General features: G+C 36.5%; 1 protein-coding gene across 1 annotated transcript in view; it reads right to left on the bottom strand.

Annotated features, from left to right (window-relative positions):
* Positions 1–1,657: 1,657 nt before the first annotated feature.
* Positions 1,658–24,183, bottom strand: part of lmnb1 (lamin B1) — a 34,277-nt gene continuing 11,751 nt past the window's right edge. The window contains exons 4-12 of the mRNA XM_051908831.1: positions 16,431–16,556; positions 10,945–11,115; positions 10,666–10,791; positions 8,913–9,133; positions 6,899–7,124; positions 4,441–4,545; positions 4,135–4,254; positions 3,833–3,934; positions 1,658–2,736 (exon numbers count right to left, since the gene is read on the bottom strand). Coding sequence (XP_051764791.1) covers positions 2,695–2,736; positions 3,833–3,934; positions 4,135–4,254; positions 4,441–4,545; positions 6,899–7,124; positions 8,913–9,133; positions 10,666–10,791; positions 10,945–11,115; positions 16,431–16,556 — 1,239 coding nt within the window. The 3' untranslated portion in view covers positions 1,658–2,694. The remainder of the gene's footprint in view (positions 2,737–3,832; positions 3,935–4,134; positions 4,255–4,440; positions 4,546–6,898; positions 7,125–8,912; positions 9,134–10,665; positions 10,792–10,944; positions 11,116–16,430; positions 16,557–24,183) is intronic.

The raw sequence follows: 24,183 nt of genomic DNA, 5'->3' as shown, positions 1-24,183 counted from the left end.
ATCACTTAAATGTGTAAATTAATATTATTATACTTTGTATAATAGTTTACTGATGTCTTTGATGAATTGTTTTTTATAAAATTTTGTTCTCAGCAGCAAAATGTCTTGCAGGTTAAGGGGGTTGAATAATTAAGTTGACTTGGAAAAGCCAATTTACTGATCTGCTACTTAAGCTTATTATTCTTCTTCTTAGACTAAATTTCTAAATGCTACTCCTCCAAGACTTTAAGCTACAACCACCAAACTCAGACTAGACCTTCAGACTGTTCTGACTCGAGTTGCTTTATCTTTTCAGACTGATCAGACTTACAGTTTTCCTAAAAATGCTGATCAAAACTTGGAAAAAATCCTATAGACTTTAATTGACGGAATGTTCAGATGAGCCAAGACTGTTCAAACTCCAACTGTCAAAATTCAAATTTTGACAGTTGGAGAGGCTCATCAGACTCCATTAGCTGCCATTCTATGTACTATTTCTAAACCGTTGAGACTCATTTAAACTTCGATTCTATCTAATATTTCTAATCAACCAACCATCCATCCATCCATCCGACTATCTTTTAAACTACTAAACTAAAACAAACAATTTCAAACTGAAAAACTTCAAAATTCAAGCTTTTAAAACTACTTCAAACTTTCTGGCTAGGCATTTTCAAGCCAACTTAAAGTTTGTCTACAAACTTTTTTTTTTTTTTATCTAGTTTTGATTGCAACTGTGTCTGTGTGATATATATATATATCACACATACATACTTATATTGTTTTATATTATTTTGCTAATATGCACATTTGTAAATTTTTGTGAACAGATTAGTTGCTTGTTCTATTCCATAAAATGAGTTTTTCTCATTTACACTAGATGTACCAAAAGTAGTTTACACTTGTCCATAAAATTAATTTATGCATCTAAAAGTTACGTAGAGCTTTGTGTCCCAGAGTAACCAGAGTATTTATGATTTCCTAAAAGCAGTCTACTGTCAGAATGAACATGCATCTTCATTCTGCCCAGCTGTCATTTTTTTTGTTACGCATTAGTTGGAACAGACAAATCACATGTCATGAACAGGCCTTTACCTTTGAACTAGGACTTAAACCAGTGAAGTGCAGCCATTCTCATGATACCCAGGGTGACAGGAAGATTTACAAATTCATTTTTATAATGGAGTCACATAACATGGCTGTTAAAGTGTAAAGCACATGGAAATACAATGGTTTGGTAAATAACTTAGTGTTGGGACACACTGACTATAGGAACAGTTAAAGTGGCCAACTGTATTATTGGTATGGCATTGCCTCTTTTGCTCCAGAAAGCATTAACTATAAAAAAAAAAAAAAAAAAAACAGCCATGTTGTAATTACTGTACTAATAAGATTTAAATTAGTAAAAAGCATTCACATCCTTGTAGAGCTCGTAATTACAGCTTGTAAGCAGAATTTTCTGAGGTCCTACTTGTACCACGTGACTGCTGTATAAACGCCTAAATGAATCTGCTGCGGTCAGGTGGTAGTGTTGCTAAAGAAATGCATAATTCCCAGTCTGAAGACACGAACAGCTCAGAATAAAACATCACATTGTCATCTCAAGACTGCCTAGTTTTACTTTTATTCATTTCACAGATGATTGTAATTACTGTAATGAAAAGGAACAACCTGAAAATACATTCAATCAACACTTTATTTAATCATTTGAAATATAAAGGCTGCAGCAAAAACAAAAAACATGCAAGTGACAATTCTTAAAAGGTTAAATCAAAATATGTGTAAGGCTAGTGTTTGTTAGATAGTACAGACAAGAGTACAAAATACAACTTCAGCATCTCAGCTCAGACAACCTGATCTGTTTAAAAAAGTACAGTACTGAATCTTGAGGTTTAATAGCTTGCACACTGTAATAACTGATCATATAAGCAGGCAGTGTTGTCAGGGTCCGCTGGCATGACCAATGGCTCAATCAACAATCCTCTATGGAGGAGACGTGCTGCATCCGAGTGCCAATATGCAGTAAAAGAGAAATGCGTTTCAGACCCAAAACTGCAGCGGTTTGAGATTTGGCTGGTATATCCTATCCAATAAACACCCTAGACCTCATAGACAGAAAATATTCACTGATCAATGGAGGGAAAAAAAAAAGTCACTTCTCATAAAAAAATAATGTGCTTACAAAACAATGAAGTCTGACAGTTGGAATTGTTCAGTTGACAGGTTAGTAGAGCAATCACGTGCTGCTGAAGAGACGTTTTAGGCCCTGTGATTGTGTAGTGAATTACTTTTGAACAGCTGCTTTAAATACAATGATAAACTTTAACATTATTCAAACTACCATGCAAATGTGTCTACTGTCTGTAATAACTTCACTAAAACTATTAGCCATTATAAAAACTGTCTATAAAAAGACCTAAAATGCCATCTTATAAAATATAAACATGATAAAAAAAAAAAAAAGGGTTAGTCACAGAATCTGTTGCAGACAAGTTCAGAAAAACATCCTCAATCACAACTCACACATGAAAATAAAAACATTTGATTCATTAAATTTAAGCTGATAAACACTCACAAAAACTGGAGAGATTTTACAAGCATAAATCAAAAAAAAAAAAAAAAAAAAAAAAAAAAACCACTTCTCACTCAGAAAATAGACCACACAGGAAGCTTTATGGTGGTTAAGCTGGCAGCGCCGATTGGCTGAAGTGTTTATCACATGATCAAACAACCTCTCTTGGCAGTACGTGGATCTCCCTGTGAAAACATATACTGTGAAACACTGAGCCAGAACCTTATAAATGACACACTCTAACACACACACACACACACACACACACACACACACACACTCTAACACACACACACTCTAACACACACACACTAACACACACACACTAACACACACACACTAACACACACACACTAACACACACACACACTAACACACACACACACACACACTAACACACACACACTAACACACACACACTAACACACACACACTAACACACACACACACTAACACACACACACACTAACACACACACACACTAACACACACACACACTAACACACACACACACTAACACACACACACACTAACACACACACACTCTAACACACACACACTCTAACACACACACACTCTAACACACACACACTCTAACACACACACACTCTAACACACACACACACTCTAACACACACACACACACTCTAACACACACACACACACACTCTAACACACACACACACACTCTAACACACACACACACTCTAACACACACACACACTCTAACACACACACACACACACACTCTAACACACACACACACACACACACACACACACTCTAACACACACACACACACACTCTAACACACACACACACACACTCTAACACACACACACACACACACACTCTAACACACACACACACTCTAACACACACACACACACACACACACACTCTAACACACACACACACACACACTCTAACACACACACACACACACACTCTAACACACACACACACACACACTCTAACACACACACACACACACACTCTAACACACACACACACACACACTCTAACACACACACACACACACACTCTAACACACACACACACACTCTAACACACACACACACACACTCTAACACACACACACACACACTCTAACACACACACACTAACACACACACACACTCTAACACACACACACTCTAACACACACACACTAACACACACACACTAACACACACACACTAACACACACACACACACACACACACACAACGAGGTTTGATACATGCAATAGATGAAGCAGATGTGTGCTTGATATCAGACCTGCTGAAAGAAATGCTCCTCAATGACTTCAGCTTCCTTTTCTTCCTCCTCCTCTTCCTCCTCCACTGCAGTCTTGAATACTGTGCTCCTCACGGCTACTTCCTGTAAGGACAGTGACACTTCAAAACAGAACCAATCTTGCCCTCTACTGGCCACTTGTGAGCAATGACTAATGCATGATGAAAAGAAATGTCATGATGGATGTAAAATGAGAGGTACGATCATATGTAGACTGTATATTTATTTTAAAACATCTGGCTGTCACACACAATCAGATCCACATGGTTCTGAGTTGGTCTCACCTCTCCGTCTGGGCTCAGCAAAACCACTTTAATGTTCTCCCCACTCCCCCATGAGCTCTGGTTCTTCCAGATCAGGTCAGCAGGAGGGCTGGAGCTCACGCCTGCATTAGACGCCCAGATCTGACAAAATCAAAAGCATTCACTAAAAAAAGCATTCACTAAAAACAAAACTACAAAAGAAGACCGAACAGCAGTTTCAACAGATTGTATGAAGGCATATGCTGATATTCCCCCACTAATATCCTGTCAGGTGACAGTGTTTTATTCATAATCAACTGCACAAATATATGAAGAAGTGATATGTACCGTCACTTTCTGTCCAGCCTTCAGGATGTATTTAGCAGTGAATTTATACACAGCAGAAACATCACCGATAGTTCTAGTCAGCTGAAATCCTGCCATGGGTTGATCCTGAAAAGAAAAGAAAAAGAAAAAAAAAAAAAAAAAAAAAGAAAAAAAAAAATTAATAATAATAATAATAATAATAATAATAATAATAATAATAATAATAAATAAATATTATATATAAAAATTAAAGTTTCATTCAATTTAATTACTACAATGAATAACATGCAAAAGCTCCTAAAATGAGAAGGGAAAACAAAAAAAAAACAAAACAAAACAAAACAAAAAACCCACCAACTTGTGAATCGACAACGCTGTTTCAAAGCAGTTTTACAGAAAATCATGTTAATGTTTATCTCTGAATATGATCAAGCCTTATAGTCGCATTTAGCAGATATAAAAATACAAATGCCTGTTCTAATAATAGCACTGTTAACTCAGTTAATTTTATATTCTTCAGAAATTATGCCAGAATTAATAAGTGCAAGAACTCAGAGTAAATGTTTAGCAGGAGTGCGTTACATTTGGTTTCCAGTGAAGGCAGCAGCTAAAGGCTGCAAAGAATACGGAGAGAACGCTGAAATACCTCCATGTTTGTAATCAACATTTTAAACGGGATGACCACAAAGACAGTGTTTTATGCCAAGCGGAGGGGAATAACTGAAAGAAACTGCAGTTCTGTCAGTTCCACATACAGATAAGAAAGCTGTTGCCATAGTGATCCATTTCTAACAATGCTGTTTAAAGAGCAGACATAGTACAATACAATTTTCAGTGATAAACCTACTCTTACAATAACTGTTCTGTTAATAACCCTCTGTTGATCCGACTGTGTGGATGGGGATACAAAAATGCGGAAGTACAATCTGTAGTTTTCACGAAAGCCCTGGAACAGTCAAAAGCAAAACACGTCATCGCGGAGGACTTTTTCTGACAAATAAACATGAATTTCATGGTCCAAGTAACACGGAGAACAAGTAAACGTTGTTCATTTACACATACTACTGACATTGTAACAATACAAATCAGGTTGAAAATCAGCAAAGTTACACTTTTAAAGGATTGAAGTACACTGGGAGTTATGGGAAGTGTTCCTGGTTCCAGATGACCTATCATATCGTAAGAGTAATGGATATGCATATCCTCATCTGCATATGATTTCCATATTGATGGATTTTTCATCCATGTGATGCCTGCTACAGTGTTTAAAGGTACACTAGGGCAATAAGAGATACTGTAACTGCTGTTTCTGTCACATTACATTACATAAAAATCATTCTGTATCCCTTGTCTTAAAAATCCGAAAAAAAAAGAAAAAAAAAAAAAAATCAGCAAAATAAAATACATTTGCCAAAACTGTAGCTATAAAGTACTTTGAGAAATTAAAAAAAAAAAAAAAAAAAAAAAAAAAAAAAAAAGATTTTGTTTGCCGTTACTGCGATTAAACGGTATAGGAGTAAACAGAAGAGACAGGGGGACGGGTTCAGGAAAGGTCCACGAGCGGGGACTTGTAGCGTGACTTTGCTTTGGGTGACCTGAGTTCATGTTGAAGTGCTGCCCATGAAGCTATTGGCTTTGAATAGAGAAATTATTCTGAGAAGAATTATTTGGGAACACTTTACAATAAGGTTTCATTAGTTAACTACATTAGTTAACATGAACTAATAAATGTACTGCACTTCTACAGCATTTATTAATCTTTGTTAATTTCAACATTTACGAATACATTATTTTATAAAAAAAATATTTTCATCTCTGCCCATCCAAACTTTGGTCTAAATCAAAATCCCTTTAAGACAAGTCATTTCACTTTGCGGCCATCTTTGAAATGGCTCTTGGGCAGCCATTTCAGTCATGCAAGTCATGCAGCTCTTTGAATGGGGAAAACATCAAATTCTTCAAAGCTGTTCACCAAGCTTACGATTTAAATTTTATATTTGAAATCAATGAAATCTGACAACAACTGAATCATAAATGTTGTTTCTTATGCTCAAATAGCATTAAAAAGCTTATTTTTCAGGCTGGAGCAGCCAATGTGCATGTGCCGTCATAAGCGCGCGTCTCAGAACACTGAGGCCCGGTTTCAAGGTTTTAGTCTAGGACTAGCTTAGGGGGTGACTGGGGGTGAAACCGGGGGTGACTGTTTCTATAGCAACCAGAGCTTCTAACGGCAGCTGCAGTGATGCGATGACTACTGATTGGTCTTTTTATTTAGAAGGCGGGACTTATTCCACCATATTGCGTGTTGCACTTTCTCCCATTCATAGTAAATCGAGTGCAGCATCTTTCTAAAGTCTTTGCTATAACTCCCTAATGCATTAAACCATTTTAACATACAATCCAACCAAATGATTATTCCGATCATGTTATAAATACCATTAATGAGTTTGTGTGCGAGATTGCAGTTAGAAAAACGCACCTGCTCAGAGCTGTTGTGCAAGCGGATGAACTTCCCATCCACATCCAGCTCATCAATGCAGATATTTCCAGTGGCAGATGCAGAGTGAGCGATACTAACACTGCTGCTTGCCTCGGATTCCTCCACATCCACACGCTTTCTCTTCCCACGTGTGGTACGAACACTGCGACTGGAGGACGCCCTTGACATCGTCACACGAGACGAGGGGCTGGGAGACAGTTTCAACCTGACAGAGGAGACCGGATGTTAGCATGAATTCACGATGAGCCATTAAGCTAAAGCTAATCAACGATTCATGTAAAGAAACGGGTGAACCAGGTGAACAAGAACTTCTGCCTAGATAAGAGCGAAGGATGGTCAATTCAATGGGTCTCATTCACCAAGCATGGGTACGCACAAATTTGTGTGAAATGAGCGTAGGAACGATTTTAAGAACAAATCACTATTTCACCAAAAACGTACAGCCTTACAATCGTGTCAAGAAGTTATAGAAATATGAAATTTCAACAAGACTATAATTAATGTTACATTAATTGTATTATATAACCCATATATAAAATTAGGCCTATATAATAAAATTATTAAATACAATTTAATCTTAAATACATTTCATCATATACAGTGATTATGGTTCAGCTGCAAAGTCTCTCTGAATAACGCAATGTACAGCTGGCTCATGAGAGGTCTGTAATCTGGGTCTGTATGAGAAGTGTTTAACTGGAGTTATATTAATAAATATCCTGACACATCCAAGCTTTATAATGGCAGTGAATTGGACCAACAAGTACAGTTGTGGTCAGAATTATTGGCACCCTTGGTAAATATGATCAAAGATGACTGTAAAAATAAGTCTGCATTGTTTATCCTTTTGATCTTTAATTCATAAAATTAGCAAAAATATAACCTTTCATTGAAGGAAAAGAATTGAAAGTGGGGGGCGTATTTGACCATTAGTAAGCTACGAAAAAGCTAATTTTGGAACTTGTATGTCAGAGGTGGCTTTATTATGTGTGCACGCTTTCGGATGCGTGTGCGAAATCTATGGGAATGAGTAGAATTACGCGCAATCCCACACCGAAATTCAGACCCGGTCACACCAACACTATTTAACCGGAGTGAATGAGATGACTGAATGAGAGGTGGCGGGTGCGTGACAACTCGCTGTCGGAAAGGAGAGCAAGAAAGTGGAGCTGGTATTGGTGTATCAATACTGCAGAAAGGAGTATTGGAATCATTTCAGATATTTCAATATCGATACATCAAAATGTGACAACACTACATCAGGCGGACTCGCGCTGTTCCACAAATCAGCCTGTTTTAAACATTTTCTCATGCTAAGAGATAAACAGAAGTATGTGTATAAGGAAATGTACAGTCAAACCAAAGTTTATTCAGACACCTTGAACATTTTCATTAATACAGTTTATTCACTATAGTTTAAAAAAAAAAGTAATAAAATGAGACGATCTCAGAGATAAACTGTCAGAATTTTTTTTTATCTTAATTATGTCAGATAACAACTTAAGCAAAACATGGTCAGGTCAAGGTGTCTAAATTTTTGGTTCCAAATTTATCAGTTTTACTGGTAGTCCACTGTATGAAGAATTTTTGGGTATAATGTGTCAGTTTACTTTATTTTGCTATCTTCACTTACATAAATGAACTATAGTGTCCTGCACCCACTAGTAAAAATATATATAAAAAAAAAATAAAAAAAACCAAAAGTGTAATTTTTGGTTTGACTGTATATTGTGTTTAAAAAAAAAAAAAAAAGAGAAGATGATGGCACATGAGAAGTTCCTAGTCTCCGTTTTAATTTGAGGTCCATCAGATGAGGCATGTTACACCTAGGAACATTCTCTTGATATTAACGGTCACTACGATCTGGTGGCTCGTGCTGACAGACTATTCTTGATGATGATTCTTAGGGATTTTAACATTCATCTCTGTTCATGCAAGAGGTTTTGGCCTTTGACCAAACGTTTTGAAGGGCAACAGTGATGGCGTACATCACCTTTCCTCCTCTCCCTCCAGCAGCTTCCTGTAAGCGTTGATCTCCATGTCCAGTGCCAGTTTGACGTCCAGCAGTTGCTCATACTCATCCAGCTGCTGCTGCATCTTGGCTCTGATCTCAGCAATCTCTCGCTCCTTCTCTGCCAGTAACCTGCGACTCAAATCTTTCTCACGGCTCAGAGCAGCTTCCAGTTCACTGATCTGATCCTGCCAGGCATGCGCCTGTTAAAGGAAAAACAAGCAAAGTAATTAAATCTAACTGCACATTAAATAGGCACTTATTACTTAAAGGGATAGTCCACCCAAAATGAAAAATCTGTTATCAATTACTCAACCTTATGACTTGCTTTCTTCTGTGGAACGCATGATATTTCGAAGAATGCTGGAAACTAGGGATGTAACTGTATTATCAATATCGTGGTATTGCGATAGCAAAATTGTCTCGATATTATCGTGGTCACATGACTGTATGAAACAATACGTCTTCCAGGCAAAAAGTGTTTTTTTTTCAGCCCGGTTCTGAAAACGGTTCTTGTGTGATGGGTTGCGAGGAGCGTATCCTTTAATAGACGTCTCACCTCATGAACATTATACCAATGAATGTACTGAAAAGCCCTCGCGGCTTGTGCTACTCATATACATCAGATATAGTGAGTGTGTGTGTGTGTGTGAGTGTGAGTGTGAGTGTGAGTGTGAGTGTGAGTGTGAGTGAGAGAGAGAGAGAGAGAGAGAGAGAGAGAGAGAGAGAGAGAGAGAGAGAGAGAGATGCACAAAGGCAAGCTGCACGATTACTGATCTTTAAAAGATCGCGTTCTCGATTTCATCACCCCACATGATCTAATTCCTAAATGACGATTCGATATTAAACCTTTGACAAAAATAAAATTGCGACATTCAAATCTGCATTCCCACTGCCGTTGATCTAGAGAGAGAGTTGTCATGTTTAGATATAAATAGCTTCAAACAATCTTGTCAAACAAACAGTATCATTTCTGTTATAATATTCCAATTATCACAGAAGCGTACAAAAATGTATTATTCAGATACGCTGATGTCTACTTTACTGATCAAAATAATGACTATCGATTGCATTATGATTGCACAAATTACTGTTAAAAATGTATCCATCACTGAATCCTTCTTTTAGAAACAAATGAAGTCTTTATGAATCCAACTTACAAAAATATTGTTTCACCTGTCTGGATCTTACATGCGTGTTCAATCTTATGTGTGTTGAATTTGTGGTAATGCTTTACAATAAGGTTCATTTTTATTAACATTAGTTAATGTATTAACTAACATGAACTAACTATGAGCAACATTTGTTACTGTATTTGTTAATCTTTGTAAATGTTAGTTAAGATACAGCTGTTCATAGTTTGTTCATTTTACTTCACAGTGCATTAACAAATGTTAACAAATACAACTCCGGAGAATATTAGAAAAAAATAACAGATGTTACCCTATGTTAGTTTTAGGTCATTTAACTCATCTCATAATATACCTCATACCTTTAAGCAACAGTTATGAATAGAGGATAAAGAAAAGAGGACATGGTTAATTTGTACATCATTGTAATGTTCAATCATTGTTTAACACTTCTGGCACTTTTCTCCAAGTCTTCATTTGTCTTAGGTATAATAAGGAGCACCAACAATTAGGAGGAACTTGACTTTCGTCTCTAATAGTGTGGGTAAGTGCCTCAGTATATAAAAGATGAAACTTGTCAGCTGATGTACTCTTATAAGACATACCTCTTTCTGCAGGTTTGCGAGTTGAGCGGCCAGACTCTCAACTCTCAGCGTGGATTCCCGCAGCTCCTCACGGGCCATGCTGGCTGAAGAGCTGTTCATCTCTGATGACAGACGGACGTTCTCCAGCTGAAACACACTCAGAAGTTTTAGTGAAATGCAAAGAGGAACTAAATAAGCTTTCAGAGGAAGTCAAACTTCAGGAAACACTTCTTCACACATGCAGCAGAAATGTCACAAGACATCTGTTTGGATGTGCTATTGTAAATGTGTGCAATTCACCTTGGCCACGTATGTCTGCTCCATCTCCTCCTTATAGAGTTTGATCTGGTCGTCGTGTTGTTGCCTCATGTCAGCAAGCGCCTGAGCCAGTTTAAACTCGTACTCCATCTGACGGCCTGAGTCTACCTCCACTAGCCGCGTCTCATGTCTGCGCCGCGTGTCCTTGATTTCCTGTCAACAATCACACAAATCAGCTACAGTTTAAAGCACTTCACTGCGCCATATTCTGTTTAGGGATGTTAGATGAAAATAACTGATTACACTTTTCCCTGTGACAATTTTAAAAATGAAACCGCATGTCTCATGTTTTAAATATTAAGTCTATTAGCAGTTATTATGACAGAGATGGGATTATTCAATATTATTAGTAAGTGATCAAGTGATGTTTACAACTAAAGACTCATGGTGGATTTTAAAAAGATTTGTGCAAAAAACAAGTCGTCTTCCTTTCATATAAAGAAAATCTAAAGTAGGGTAAATGTCTTTCTGTCGACTTAAATCCCCATTTAAAGGTGGGGTAAGTGATATTTGAAAAACGCTGTTTGGAAGTTAGTCGGACCAACACACCAGCAAACAATAGCATTGGGGGCGTATAATGGAGGAGAGAGAACGAGCAAGAGGGAGATTTGAAGAAAGACTAAAGAAAGAGATGAGACTATACAAAAGAGAAAAGCTCAGAAGAATCTCAGTGGAATGAAGGGTTATGACTGGGCAATATCTTTAGGACCCACGTTAATATTATCAAAGCACTGGAGAGAGCTAAGCGGGAAGGCCTGAAAACAGGAGGCTGCTTTGATTCAGCTTCACACGTGAGTAACACTGGGTTTGAGTGTCATTGATCGTCTGGAGCTGCTGTGCTGTTGGCTACTAACAACAAACTCTTGTTTGTATTTACTATTGTGTACTGTACATTAATTTTTTTTGTGCTTCCTTGTCATTTGTTCATCATCTGCGCTTTATTTTTCGTAAAGCATTATTTTGTTGTGAGTCAGCTGTGATACACAGCCATTCACTCTCGCATTGCGTGTGTAACAGGCCAGCTAGTAAGAGATAGGCTTACCTGCATATCTCAATTATTGCACTTAAACTGTCAAATACACACAAGCTTTACAGTCGATTATGTCTTAAGTGAACGTAAACAGTTGGGAGAAAACCGGATGGTGTCTGTATTCTAGATCCAAGCATGAGGTCTTAGTGACAGCAGACTAATAAACCTGCTGCCGCTTGTCATCTTGAGCAAACAACAAAAGACAAAGACAAAGACAAAAAAAAAAAAAAAAAAAAAAAAAAAAAAAAAAAAAAAAATCACTAACCGCTCTTCACTGAATAACTTGTAGCTTTAAAGAGTTAGTTCACCCAAAAATGAAATTTCTGTCATTAAGTATTCATCAGGGATGGGCATTTTTGGCAATTTTTCATTTCGATCATTGATAGGTCCTTAAAAACAAGTAATCGAGTACTCGAGGGGCGGGGTGTGTGCAGGGGGCAGGGCATGGCCATCATGGAGATAATGAAAATATCTGAAGACTGTTATGAAAATGAATGTTAAAAATAAAAATGGCATGAAAACATGAACACGTGATTAGAATACTGTTAGATTATGATTATGATGCAGCAATGTTATTAGTAAAGAAGCATCTAAACAGAATAGCTGCCTGAGGTGAAGAGTAACTTTATACCAATAAACTGAAGCCCATTCTATGACACATCCTATGATATTAATCAGATAACTTACAGTATCTCACAGAAGTGAGTACACCCCTCACATTTTTGTAAATATTTTATCATATCTTTTCATGTAACAACACTGAAGAAATGACACTTTGCTACAATGTAAAGTAGTGAGTGTACAGCTTGTATAACAGTGTATATTTCTGTCCCCTCAAAATAACTCAACACAGCCATTAATGTCTAAACCGCTGGCCACAAAAGTGAGTACACCCCTAAATGAAAAATGTCCAAATTGGGCCCAATTAGCCATTTTCCCCTTTATGAGTTCAGTCTAACTGTCCACTGTTATGATTGGCTAATGTCAGTGCCTATGCATTAACTATTAACGCCCCCTAGTCAGAACACGTGTGGAACTGTTTACAATAGTAGCGGATGTCTCTTGCAATGATAAAAATTAGCTTTCGCTTTCCCTGGCAGCGCTAAATCAAATATAGCCTGAATGTGTGAAGATACAACTTGCTCTTCAGACCTTTTACAACAAGTGTCAGTTCCTTGTAACATCAGGAGATAACATGAAGATATTATTAAAGCGAAATGGTCTCTTTCCTGCTCGTGTCCCACATCCCTCTCAAAGAGCAGAGCAGTAGGCTATATGACGCATCTTTGTGTAGAAATAAATAATATTTTTTTTTGTAAATAATATTTAACTTTCTTATTATTTACACATTGCTTTCTTTGAGAAACATTTGCCATCAATTTATGGACACAAAAGGCATGGGAATTTATCATCCTGAAACAGGACAGTGTAATTTGTCTAATATTTTTACTAGCATGACAGTTTATATCCACTGATCTGATGCTCACTACTGTAATGAAAATGAGCGTAACTTGCTCATACTTCTAAAAAGCAGGGACAATTTCAGACTCCAATAAATGACCATTTACATGCTTAGGATGTTTGCATTGTGAGTATAGGGAGACTTCAGACATTAAATTCTGACTTGTTTACTCATTGAAATCAGATGACTTCTGTAACGACTGAGACAAATCAGACACAATTATTTGTTATAGGTAACCAATAATTGTTTAAAGCACTCTGGGGCCTGTCCCCCATCCCCCGAGAAGTTCTCTGTTACAAGTTTTATTGCGCTAAAGAATGTGGTTGCCACATGGAAGAGCAGAGAAGAGACACAGAAACGTGCATCTTTCCTGCATTTTCCCCACAGAACACAGACTTTCCTGCATTAATTTATAGACAGACCGTTCTATAAATAAACATGCACATCCCTAGGAAATGGTATCCATTATTGCTGTTGTTGTATTGCACTCATTGTATTCGCATGTTTTATGATACATTTAAGGTAACTTCAATTATGCCATGTTTAGTGTCTATGGGTTTGTATCGAAGATTTAAATGCTTGTGTATGCGGTATGTCCATACCTGTGCAACACATCAGTATTACAAGAATCTTTAATAGTTCTTCTTCAAAAACTCAGCCAGTAAATCTTGCTCGATCGTAAAAGCCCTGACAGGAGGCGTGTTATCGCCCGGAAATACAACATCTTCATTGGTCCGGTCAACAACTAAGAGGTGTGACTTTGACCAGAGGTTAAAAGCCAGTGAACAATGCCACTCCCTTTTTTTTTTTTCTTTCTTGCTTCTTGGACGACTGAAGAGACCCCCTTCTTGCTGCAGGCCTGTAGGCCTAGGCCTGCAGGCCTCGGCCTACAACCCAGCCATGTGCTCATCTATAAGTTGTTTCATAGTACTTCATCTAACGCAGAAGATACTGGCAACAACTTCGGACCGAACCATCCAGATTACAACCCAGCCTGCAGATCCGATGCTCCTCAGCCTAAAGGCATCTTGCAAGTATCATACATTTGAACACTAAACAGCGATTTAGTATTGATTTGTAAAACTTACCTTTGTCAGCAAAGGTGTTTTATTACTGAGGAAACTGATGATTCTTTTCCAGATTGTCTGACTTTTTCCTATAACTATCAACAGTTCCACTTCCGGCTCAACTCTATCATTGCTCATTCTTACCAACGTGTGTGTGACTTGCCTGTATGTTATGTGTTTGTGAGTTAGTTAATAAAGATTGTGCACAATACATGTTTGGTCCTGACTCCGTCTGCTAATAAATTGCCTCTTAAGTGATTTAGATCCTGACTACATGCTCTGAGAGTAGTACTGTACAATACAAATGTTGTTTTTCCATAACCTGGAAATTTCTTAGAATTAATAAACAATCAACACTGAGTGTTCACTGGACAAACAGGTTAATTGATTGTAATATTAATGTAGCTACATCCAGTTAATCTGATTAATTGTGAATATGTAAATCAGTTAATCATAATTAATAATCATAATGAGTTATGAATAATTATTGAGTAGTGCTGGGCGGTTTGACCAAAAATTTCTATCACGGTTTTTTTTTTTATTTATTTATTTTTTTTTTATAAAGATTCTGTCGATTTCACGGTATGTCGCGTTTTTTTGCACTGGACCTTTATTTTGTCATATTTTGAGTACAGGGAATATTATAAAACAACATTGTAAAAGACAATTAAAAATGAATTGTAATCAAAGTTCATAAAGCTAACAATTTAATTTAAAATGTAATCAAGTAATTTAATTATTTAATTAAATGTATTAATAAGTAGGCTACATTTTTACTGTGCAATTTCTGTCATTTCATGAAGACCTTTGAGATTGTGTTTTAATTAACGGTGATTATTATTATTATGATTATTATTATTATTATTCTCAATTAAAGTATACTCGATTGTACAATAGTATATTTCTATTATTTCAAGTTATACCGAACTTTTATTTTGACAGGGTCGTGAAGACCATTGACTTCCTGTGTATATGATATGACAAATGTCAATAGTTTTATCAAATTAAACTGTGAAATGTTCATAAAGTGACCCTAAGAGCAGCTCTGCAGATGAAGTTCATGTATAGCGAGTGAGACAGCAGACACTGAAATCATCGCGAGCGTCACGCGTGCTTCAGTGTGTGTAGTAGTTGACGAAAATCCGGCGCTCATTCATAGACTTCAGATTTCAATAGCAGTCTTTTTTAGCTTTAATATTCACAGACACTAGTCCGTATCGATTCATTGTACAGCCCGACTTTTGATTTATTCATCCAAAAATTGCCAAATTCTGTGACGTTCTGCTTTATACAGCAAGTTCTATTTGTGACTGGATTCTGTGATTTCATTCATGATTTCTGCATCGTGGAAACCATATGGCTCTACATGGTATTTGCAGTATTAAAGAGATCGTTTTGTGAGCTATTTATTGTTGTGTTATAAAGTTGTTTCCATTAGTGTAAGAAGGGTATGCAATTAATAGAAATCCGCTCTCTATACACTCTAGTCTACACAGCACTCTTCATGGCCCTTGAATAGATACAGCAGCTGTTTCAGCTACACACCCGTATGGCGGTTTTTGAAAAATACATATCGGTCTCGAAATTGAAACCGGTACACCATATGAACCGGTATGCCGCCCAGCACTAGCGGTGAGGTTGAGGTTTCTGAGATTCAGAATCCTCAATTTAAGGTTTTCTTTCCTTCACTGATAAACGAGTGTCCAGTCTTGGGATTGTCTTTCACAATCACACAGATCAGAATGAAGCTTTTAATTTTGGCACTTCAGTGTGTTGTTTTTGAGTTAATCACAGTGTGCTTCCAAATCATAAGGAATGCACATGCTCACTACTGAGGACATATATATATTTTTTTAATCTTTCAGACATTGGTTTGTTTTAGACATTTATAATGCTGAATGGGACTGACCTCCTCAAACATGTTCTTCCTGAAGTCCAGCTCCTCCACGAGGCTCTGGCAGCGGTTCTCCAGATCCACGCGCAGCAGTGTCTCATCTGACAGCTGCTTCTTAGCAGAGCTCAACCCTTCCTCCAGCTGAACGACAAACACACTACATCACAGACTGGCTCACAAACATTACTTTGTCATTGTCAGTGGAAACGAAACATGTATGCTGGAAAAGTCATGAAACAATAGACCTTTTGAAGTGACCCTACGATTGTCATAATTATTTGACTATTTTGCAGAGTGTTTTTGGTGCAGATATGGATGATATTTGCCACCTTATACTATGTCAATCTCCTACGCTTTTGTTGAGTGAACACTAGGGCTGGGTATTGACAATTTTCACAATTCGATTTGATTTCTATTTACATGCTTGCGATTCGATTCCGATTATTTTGGATGTAAATACAGTAAGTGGCAAATTTTCTAGAGGAAAAAAAAAAAAAAAAAAAACACTCAACCTAATGTTGTAAACTACACATGGGAGTCAGTTGGTACTACATTACTATAATACTGAAGGTTAAAATTAACTTATTTATATACAAACACTTAAATTACACTCGATGTTTTTTTTTTATAATAAATAAAGTTTAGAATTACAATCATTTCTACTCCAATTCGTTTTCTTTCTTTTTTTTTTTAAAATAAACTTAAATTTTTAATTGTGGCTGTCATAACTGATTTATTCAAACATGCATTAAATATTGAAGAACATTAAAAATTATAATGAATATGTAATTTTTAATGTTCTTATCAGAATGTTGCTCTCTAGAGTTCAGTTTTCTAGCTGAGTAATGAGCTCAAGGTCACTGGATATGGTTTTTCTGAGGTAAATGTGACATTACGTGACATTGTTTACAAGCTGTTTTATTGACGTCTTTCCGTGGTTTAAACACTGATTGAGCGATTTCATGTGACATGATACAGAATTCGGTAAGTTGTACTGTATCTTTTAACATACCTTCAGATGATATTCAGGTTTATTTTGTGCTGTAACTGGTATTAAAGCAGAGGAGAGGATGTTCACATGCGCTCCGTGCTGCCGCTTCTCTTTAACTGAGGTGCTACAGCGATCTGTCATGCCACATTAAAAAGCGCCAAAATGGTATTTATTTTTTGAATCTCATGAGATGGACGTCAATTTGAAATCTGAGACTTTGCTTCATATCAAAAGTAACAAAGCACAAAGATTATTGTGATTTATTGCTAAGAGGCTCGCTACATGTTCTGTTCATTCATCAACTGAAAAGCTCCTGCGTCAGCATCACACGCATGTCGTGCTGCTCACGTGTACAGCGCCGGCCAATACTGAAACTGTTAAGGGTCTACTTTTGTGTACTCTCACAATTATGACAAAACTTTTTTGCTTTTGTAAAATAAAGGGCTTTGTCATGCATATTTTGTGCACTTCATTCATTCATTAATTGTGATGAACTAAATACTTTATAATCTTGCGCTGCAAAATGATGACTAACAGTTAACACCTTTAAATAAAGTAATTTATTTATTTAATTCAGTAAATAACTGAAACAATCACAACAAACTGGCCAATCACTGAAAAAGCCATAAAATCTCATTCATATACAGCATGAACTTGTTAAACAAAATCCAGAATCCACCAAGTACACACTACTTCATTATAGAAAAAACAAATTAATAAAAATATATAATCATTAGGATTGGGTATTGTTTTAATTTTAGCGATTCCGATTCTTGAATCCGGTTCTTATCGATTCTCGGTTCCGATTCCAATATTTTTTTTATGTTGAGGAAGGGGAAAAAAAAAAAAAAAAAAAAAGCAAATGCTTCAAAAATAATGTTTTTACTTTGCCACATTTAGACTATTATTTATTATTATCTACAATTTTTTTTTTTATTTTAACATGTAAACTAAGCATTCTGGTGCACTCTGACAAGAAAATAAATGGAAAAAAACATTTGCTTCAAGTAAAAAATAAATAAGTAAATAAATTTATTGGCACTAGGGATGGGCATTGACACAAATTGGATTCGATTTTAATTCAGAAGCGTGTGATTTGATTTCAATTTGATTACCTTCAATTCAATGATGATTAATTTGGGGCCCATCAGGTAAAGTATATGGCACATTTCCTCAAAAAAAAAACAAAAAACAACAACAACAAAAAAAAAACTAAACTATACAGGGAACCACAGCTGGTAAATCATTATAATATTAAAGGTTAAAATTAATTGATTTGTAAGCTACTTACATATAAATTACACAAAAGTTTTTATAGTAACGTTATAATTTATGACAATTATATTTCTACTCGTTTTTAATATCGGCTTAAACATTTAAATGGTGGCCATCATAAAAAGGTTTTATTATTGAAGCACATGTTAAGTACATGAATATGCAACTATAGTCACAGTGGATATATCAAAATGCTCCTCTCTAAGTTAATTTTTGTAGCTGACTAACGAGTTCGACATTGAACGGCTTTTCTGAGGTAAATGTTACGGTAAATGTGACATTTTTACAAGCTGTTTTATTGACACTTTTCCGTGGTTGAAACAATGATCGATCAATTAAATGTTACATATGACATGATACGGATTTCAGTAAGTTGTACTGCATCTTTCAACATATCTTCGGTATTCATTCATCCTACATCCATTCATGTTTATTTCGTGCTGTAAAGCGGAAGAGATGATCGGTTCACGTGCGCTCTGCCTCTGTTTGAACTGAAGTGCTACAGCGATGTCACAAAACACACACAAAAAAAAAAAAAAAAAAAAAAAAAATAAATATATTTATATATATATATATATATATAACAGGCAGTTGCTATTGGAGACAATGTAAGATTAAAATGCGTCAGTAATATTGATGTGAACGGCCTCTTAAACACGGTGCATCCTTCAGATTAAAAGTCAGTACCGTAATGAACTGCATATGTGCGTGATGAGATAAGGTCCTTGTTGCAGGTCCTAGCAGATAGATACAACTGTAAAATGCTTACTGCCGTTTGCCGTATGAGAATGACTGAAAAAAAAAAAAAAAAAAAAAAAAGTCAGGAATCGATAAACAGAATCGAAATGCACGCATCGTATCGAATTCCCGGTTCTTTGAAATTTGGAACTAGTTCTAAAATGGAACCGGCTCTTGATACCCAACCCTAATAATCATAAGCTATGAGAAAGAAAATAAACTAAGTGAGTGCATAATTCAACAGCAAAAGTAATTCTTGGGAAAAAAAACAAAAAAAAAAACAAACAACTTTGTTGCAGAGTAATTTTATAAAATCTAAACATTAATAAAAACAAATTACAAATTACTATTTGTATTCTTATAAAATACATTCATATATTCATATTTGTATTATATTCATATATTATTATGCAAGTTGATATTCTGAAAATTTTTTTCCCCTTCACATTTTGCCAATTCCAATCCACATCAAATCTTAACTACTATTAATTTTGTGATATAAAATATATTATAAGTGATATATAATTGTTAAAGAAGGCTGGAAGTGAAAAACACCTTATATTCAGGTGTGCATAATTATTAGGCAGGTTTTCTTTTACAGGTAAAATGGGACAAAAGACAAAAAAAAAAAAAAAAAAAAAAAAAAATCAGGAATTAAGGTGAAGCATTAGGTGTGAAACCATTAGGAACCCTTTAGTCTCCAGTGCCACCATTTTCCAGAACTGCAACCTAGCTGGAGTCTCCAGAAGTATAAGGTGTCAGGATCTCAGAGACTTAGAGATGGTAGAGAATCATGAAATATGACCCCACTTAATCAAAAGCTGAAGTGTTGTGAAATACATGAAGACTGTTTTTTTTTTTTTTTAAATAGGCTTAATAGACATAGATTGGATAGATAGACTCTTGAAGGACCGGCACAACATCCTCTCGTACCACTGTTTGAAGAATTTATCTTCCAAAATCTGACAGTAAGTTTTGAGAGTTGGATTTAAATCCATTTCCTACCCCGAAAGGTCCGACTTAGAGGTCTGCATTCCCGTGGCTCTCCCGCGGGAACCGATAAGATTTCTTGCTGCGCAGGATTAAATTTTGAATGAAAGGCGGATTGCAGTCGGTAACTTTAGTTCACTTTAGGTGGGAGCGGGCTGTCTGACAATAACCCGGTTGCTCCCGAGATGCTTTGACATCAGCGCATCTGTGCTTGAACTTGAAGTGAACAAAACTTTCTGCAGTGGTGGTGTTCACACAGTCACCAGTTCCCTGTCCTTAGAAACCTGACAAGATATGTTCTTTGCATTAGAGGTCTGCGCGAGTGCACCTTCAGAGAACATTCAACCTTTGTGATCGGATTTTGGAGGAGAGACGTTCTGAAACGGTCGTCAGTCAGCGTCATTCTGTTCTTGCGTGGATGTTAAAAAAAAAGATTTCATTTTGCAGTATAGCTAGTAAGCCAACAGTTTTCGTTTATGTAATTTTGGCATAGCCAAAGGGGGGGACATGTTGAGGGACATGTTGTAGGCTATTTTATTTAGCCTATTTTTCTCTGTGATATTTAGCCTAATATTCTTTGTGACATTTTCTCTCTGACATTTTTTAGGGTGTTGACGGCATCATAGACAAATAACAAATACAAATCTTGTATATGCAAGATTTTATATTTGTTATCCCCAATCACTCTCTTTCTTTAGGGGAAGTTTAAACACGAGATTCTGGAAACGATCTTCAGCGGGACCCGTCGGGTCGGGAAGAAAATCACTATATGCGGACAGCGGGTGAGTGAATTTTAGGCGGGAGCAGGTGCGTGCGGAATAGAACCATTGCGGGAGCGGGCGGGAGCAGGACGAAAAAAAAAAAAGTCCCGCGCAGACCTCTAGTCCGACTTGCTCGTTGTTAGTAGCAGCTCACAGCACGACTCCCTGTTGTCTTACTTGAACTGGTGCTGGTCTATAAAGCCTTCAGACAGACAGGTTGTCTATAAACAGTCTTCATGCATTTCACAACACTTCAGCTTGTGATTCTTATTAAGTCTCTGAGATCCTGACACCTTGTACTTCTGGAGACTCCAGGCGGGTTGCTGTTCTGGAAAATGGTGGCACTGGAGACTAAAAGGTAATTTTGCATTTGTATCGTTTTGTTTAATTTTGTACTCTTTACAACTTTTAACACTAGTAATGACAATACAGAGTCGAGGCTGAACGTTTAACTTTTTGTCATCTACCGTGTCCAACGCCTTACTACACAGGCATTAGTAATCAAACACCGAGAGCATTGAAACAATTACAATTAAACAATTAATAGAGCACAAACTGCCTACTCAAAAACACAACAGCAACAAATAAGCGTGCATATAGACAACAGGGGTGGGAGGAAAAAAAGAAAAGAAAAAAAAAAAAAAAAAAAAAAAATCGATGCATAGACGCAAAGATTCTGGATACGACGCTCCGTGTGCTTGGTGTGTGTCCATGGCACGGAGCAGAGCGAGCATTTTAATTCCTACTGAAGTTGAGCATGAAGCTCGGAAAGTTCGGAAAAGCTGAAGCAAATTACATTCGCGGGATTCATTGCACACACAGAGTATGAAAGAGCTGTGAGGAACGCGCGCTTTGCTTGATGTTACGCTTGCCGTTTGTGGTCTCGCCCGCCGGTAGGCCTATTTTCCTTACTAATGCTCTACGAAGGCATCATTTATGTTGTTTGGAATGCTGTGGGCTTATATATTAAAATATTAAATTCAATGACAGAAGGCTGCTTTCAATATCAAATTCTCACATTCGCTTTGTGAAGCGCGCTCACGCATGTGGCTGTGTGCGACTAGTGCTTAAATGTACTTGTTTCTCAAAATGCTTTTATGATGCGAAATTGATATAAACAGTCAGTTATGTCTTAAAGTATTAAACATACAGGACAGAAACTTCTTATATTTCAAAAAAGATCTGTGCATAGTCTGGATGCAGATTATTAGACCTCCCGCTATGGCATCAATAATAATCACTCACAGCTCTTGAAAGGTAAATGTTCTGAAAGCACTCTTTGTTTATTGTTTGTAATGTTTCGTTGTTCCTCTTTATTATTTACTAGGCGACTCACTTGTTTTGAAACTTTATATATGTCCCTAAATAAAATTATTAGCATACAGTTGTACTAATGTATTTAACTTTTAATTATTTACAAAAGGAAGCTACTTATAATTCCATATGTAATTAAAAAAATTGAGCAAATTAATTAAGGGAAAAAAAAAAAAATCATCAAGAATTCTTTTGGAATTTTTGGAATCGTGACTCCTAGAAGCGGAATTGGATCGGATCTTGAGGTGCCTAAAGACTCCATTTCCCACCCCCTAGATAAGACACATATTGCCAGCAATTTAACTAAGGTCTACTAAAATGTGATGTCAATTTTTTCTTCTCATAGAAAAAATATAATGGTGGAAAATATTGTGATATGAATTTCCACCCGTAATCTCTTATATTATATATATTATATATAAACACACACACACACATGCAAGAAAAAGTATGTGAACCACTTGCAGAATCTGTGAAAACATGAATAACTAACAAAATAAGACGTACGTCTCCTGAGTAACATTTTACAGGTTCAAACATTCACTGATGCTTCAGAAGGAAACATGATTCATTAAGAGCAGGGGGATGAAAACTTTTTGAATTTAAAGATCAAGGTAAATTGTACTTAATTAGTCTTCCGGGAAACATGCAAGTATCTTCTGTTGCTTACGAAGGGCAGTACTACATGAAAATAAATGATATTTAAACAAAATAAGAAAAATTGGGACATATTCATCCTGTTCAAAAGTTTTCACCCCCCAACTCTTAACCCTTTGAGACCTGAAGGCTTTTTTTTTTTGGTTTTGTTTTGTTTGTTTTTTAGAGGCACTTCTCAGCACTCGTTAGGAGTTTATCTTAAAAAAAAAAAAAAAAAAAAAAAAAAAGCAGCTGAGTTTCTAAGCTTTAAAATGATACCCATTTTGTGTTATTCCACGTTGGAAAATGAACATGGATGGTTCCGGGAACACTGGATACACACTGCATCCTGGAAAAATGAGACATGTTTTTGTGCTTTCGGGTTCATTTTAATCATGAGAATCTGCTTTAAATAATGGTGTGCCATTTTCTATGATCTGTGCATTTTTCATGAAGTTATGAGCATGTGAAATCTACATATTTGTATTCAGTTAGCAGCTGTGCCGTTTTTGTTGTAAACTCATATTACTCAGAGGGTGAAAACAATACAACAGGAGCATGTTGGAGGCTTGACCTGAACGTGTTAAGTCTCTGATTTTGTATGCAAAAAGAACTGTGCTACCTATATGGGTTCAGTTTTTAATTGGCTCTTAAACCGAGACAAGCAAACGGGAGTGCAGATACTCCCATAGGTCTTAAAGGGTTAATGCATCATGTTTCCTTCTGGAGCATCAGTGAATGCTTGAACCTTTTTTAATAGTTGTGTTTGAGTCCCACAGTTGTCCTCAGTGTGAAAAGATGGATCTCAGAATCATACAGTCACTGCTGGAAAGGGTTCAAATATGCAAAAAAAAAAAAAAAAACCTGCTTAAAAACTGAAGAATCTGCAGGAACTGGAGGATTTTTCTGAAGAACAGAGCTCAGTTTAGCTGCTCAGAACAAACATGGGACAGTCACAGATCATCCAGGTAACAACACAGTATTAAGAACCAATGGTTCACATACTTTTGAACGGGGCCATTTTAATAAATTCAGCTTTTTTTTTTTCCTCCCTTGTCAACTA

The sequence above is a fragment of the Ctenopharyngodon idella genome, chromosome 10 (genome assembly GCF_019924925.1).
Source record: "Ctenopharyngodon idella isolate HZGC_01 chromosome 10, HZGC01, whole genome shotgun sequence".
NCBI lineage: Eukaryota > Metazoa > Chordata > Actinopteri > Cypriniformes > Xenocyprididae > Ctenopharyngodon > Ctenopharyngodon idella.
This window is presented reverse-complemented; position numbering and strand designations above follow the sequence as displayed.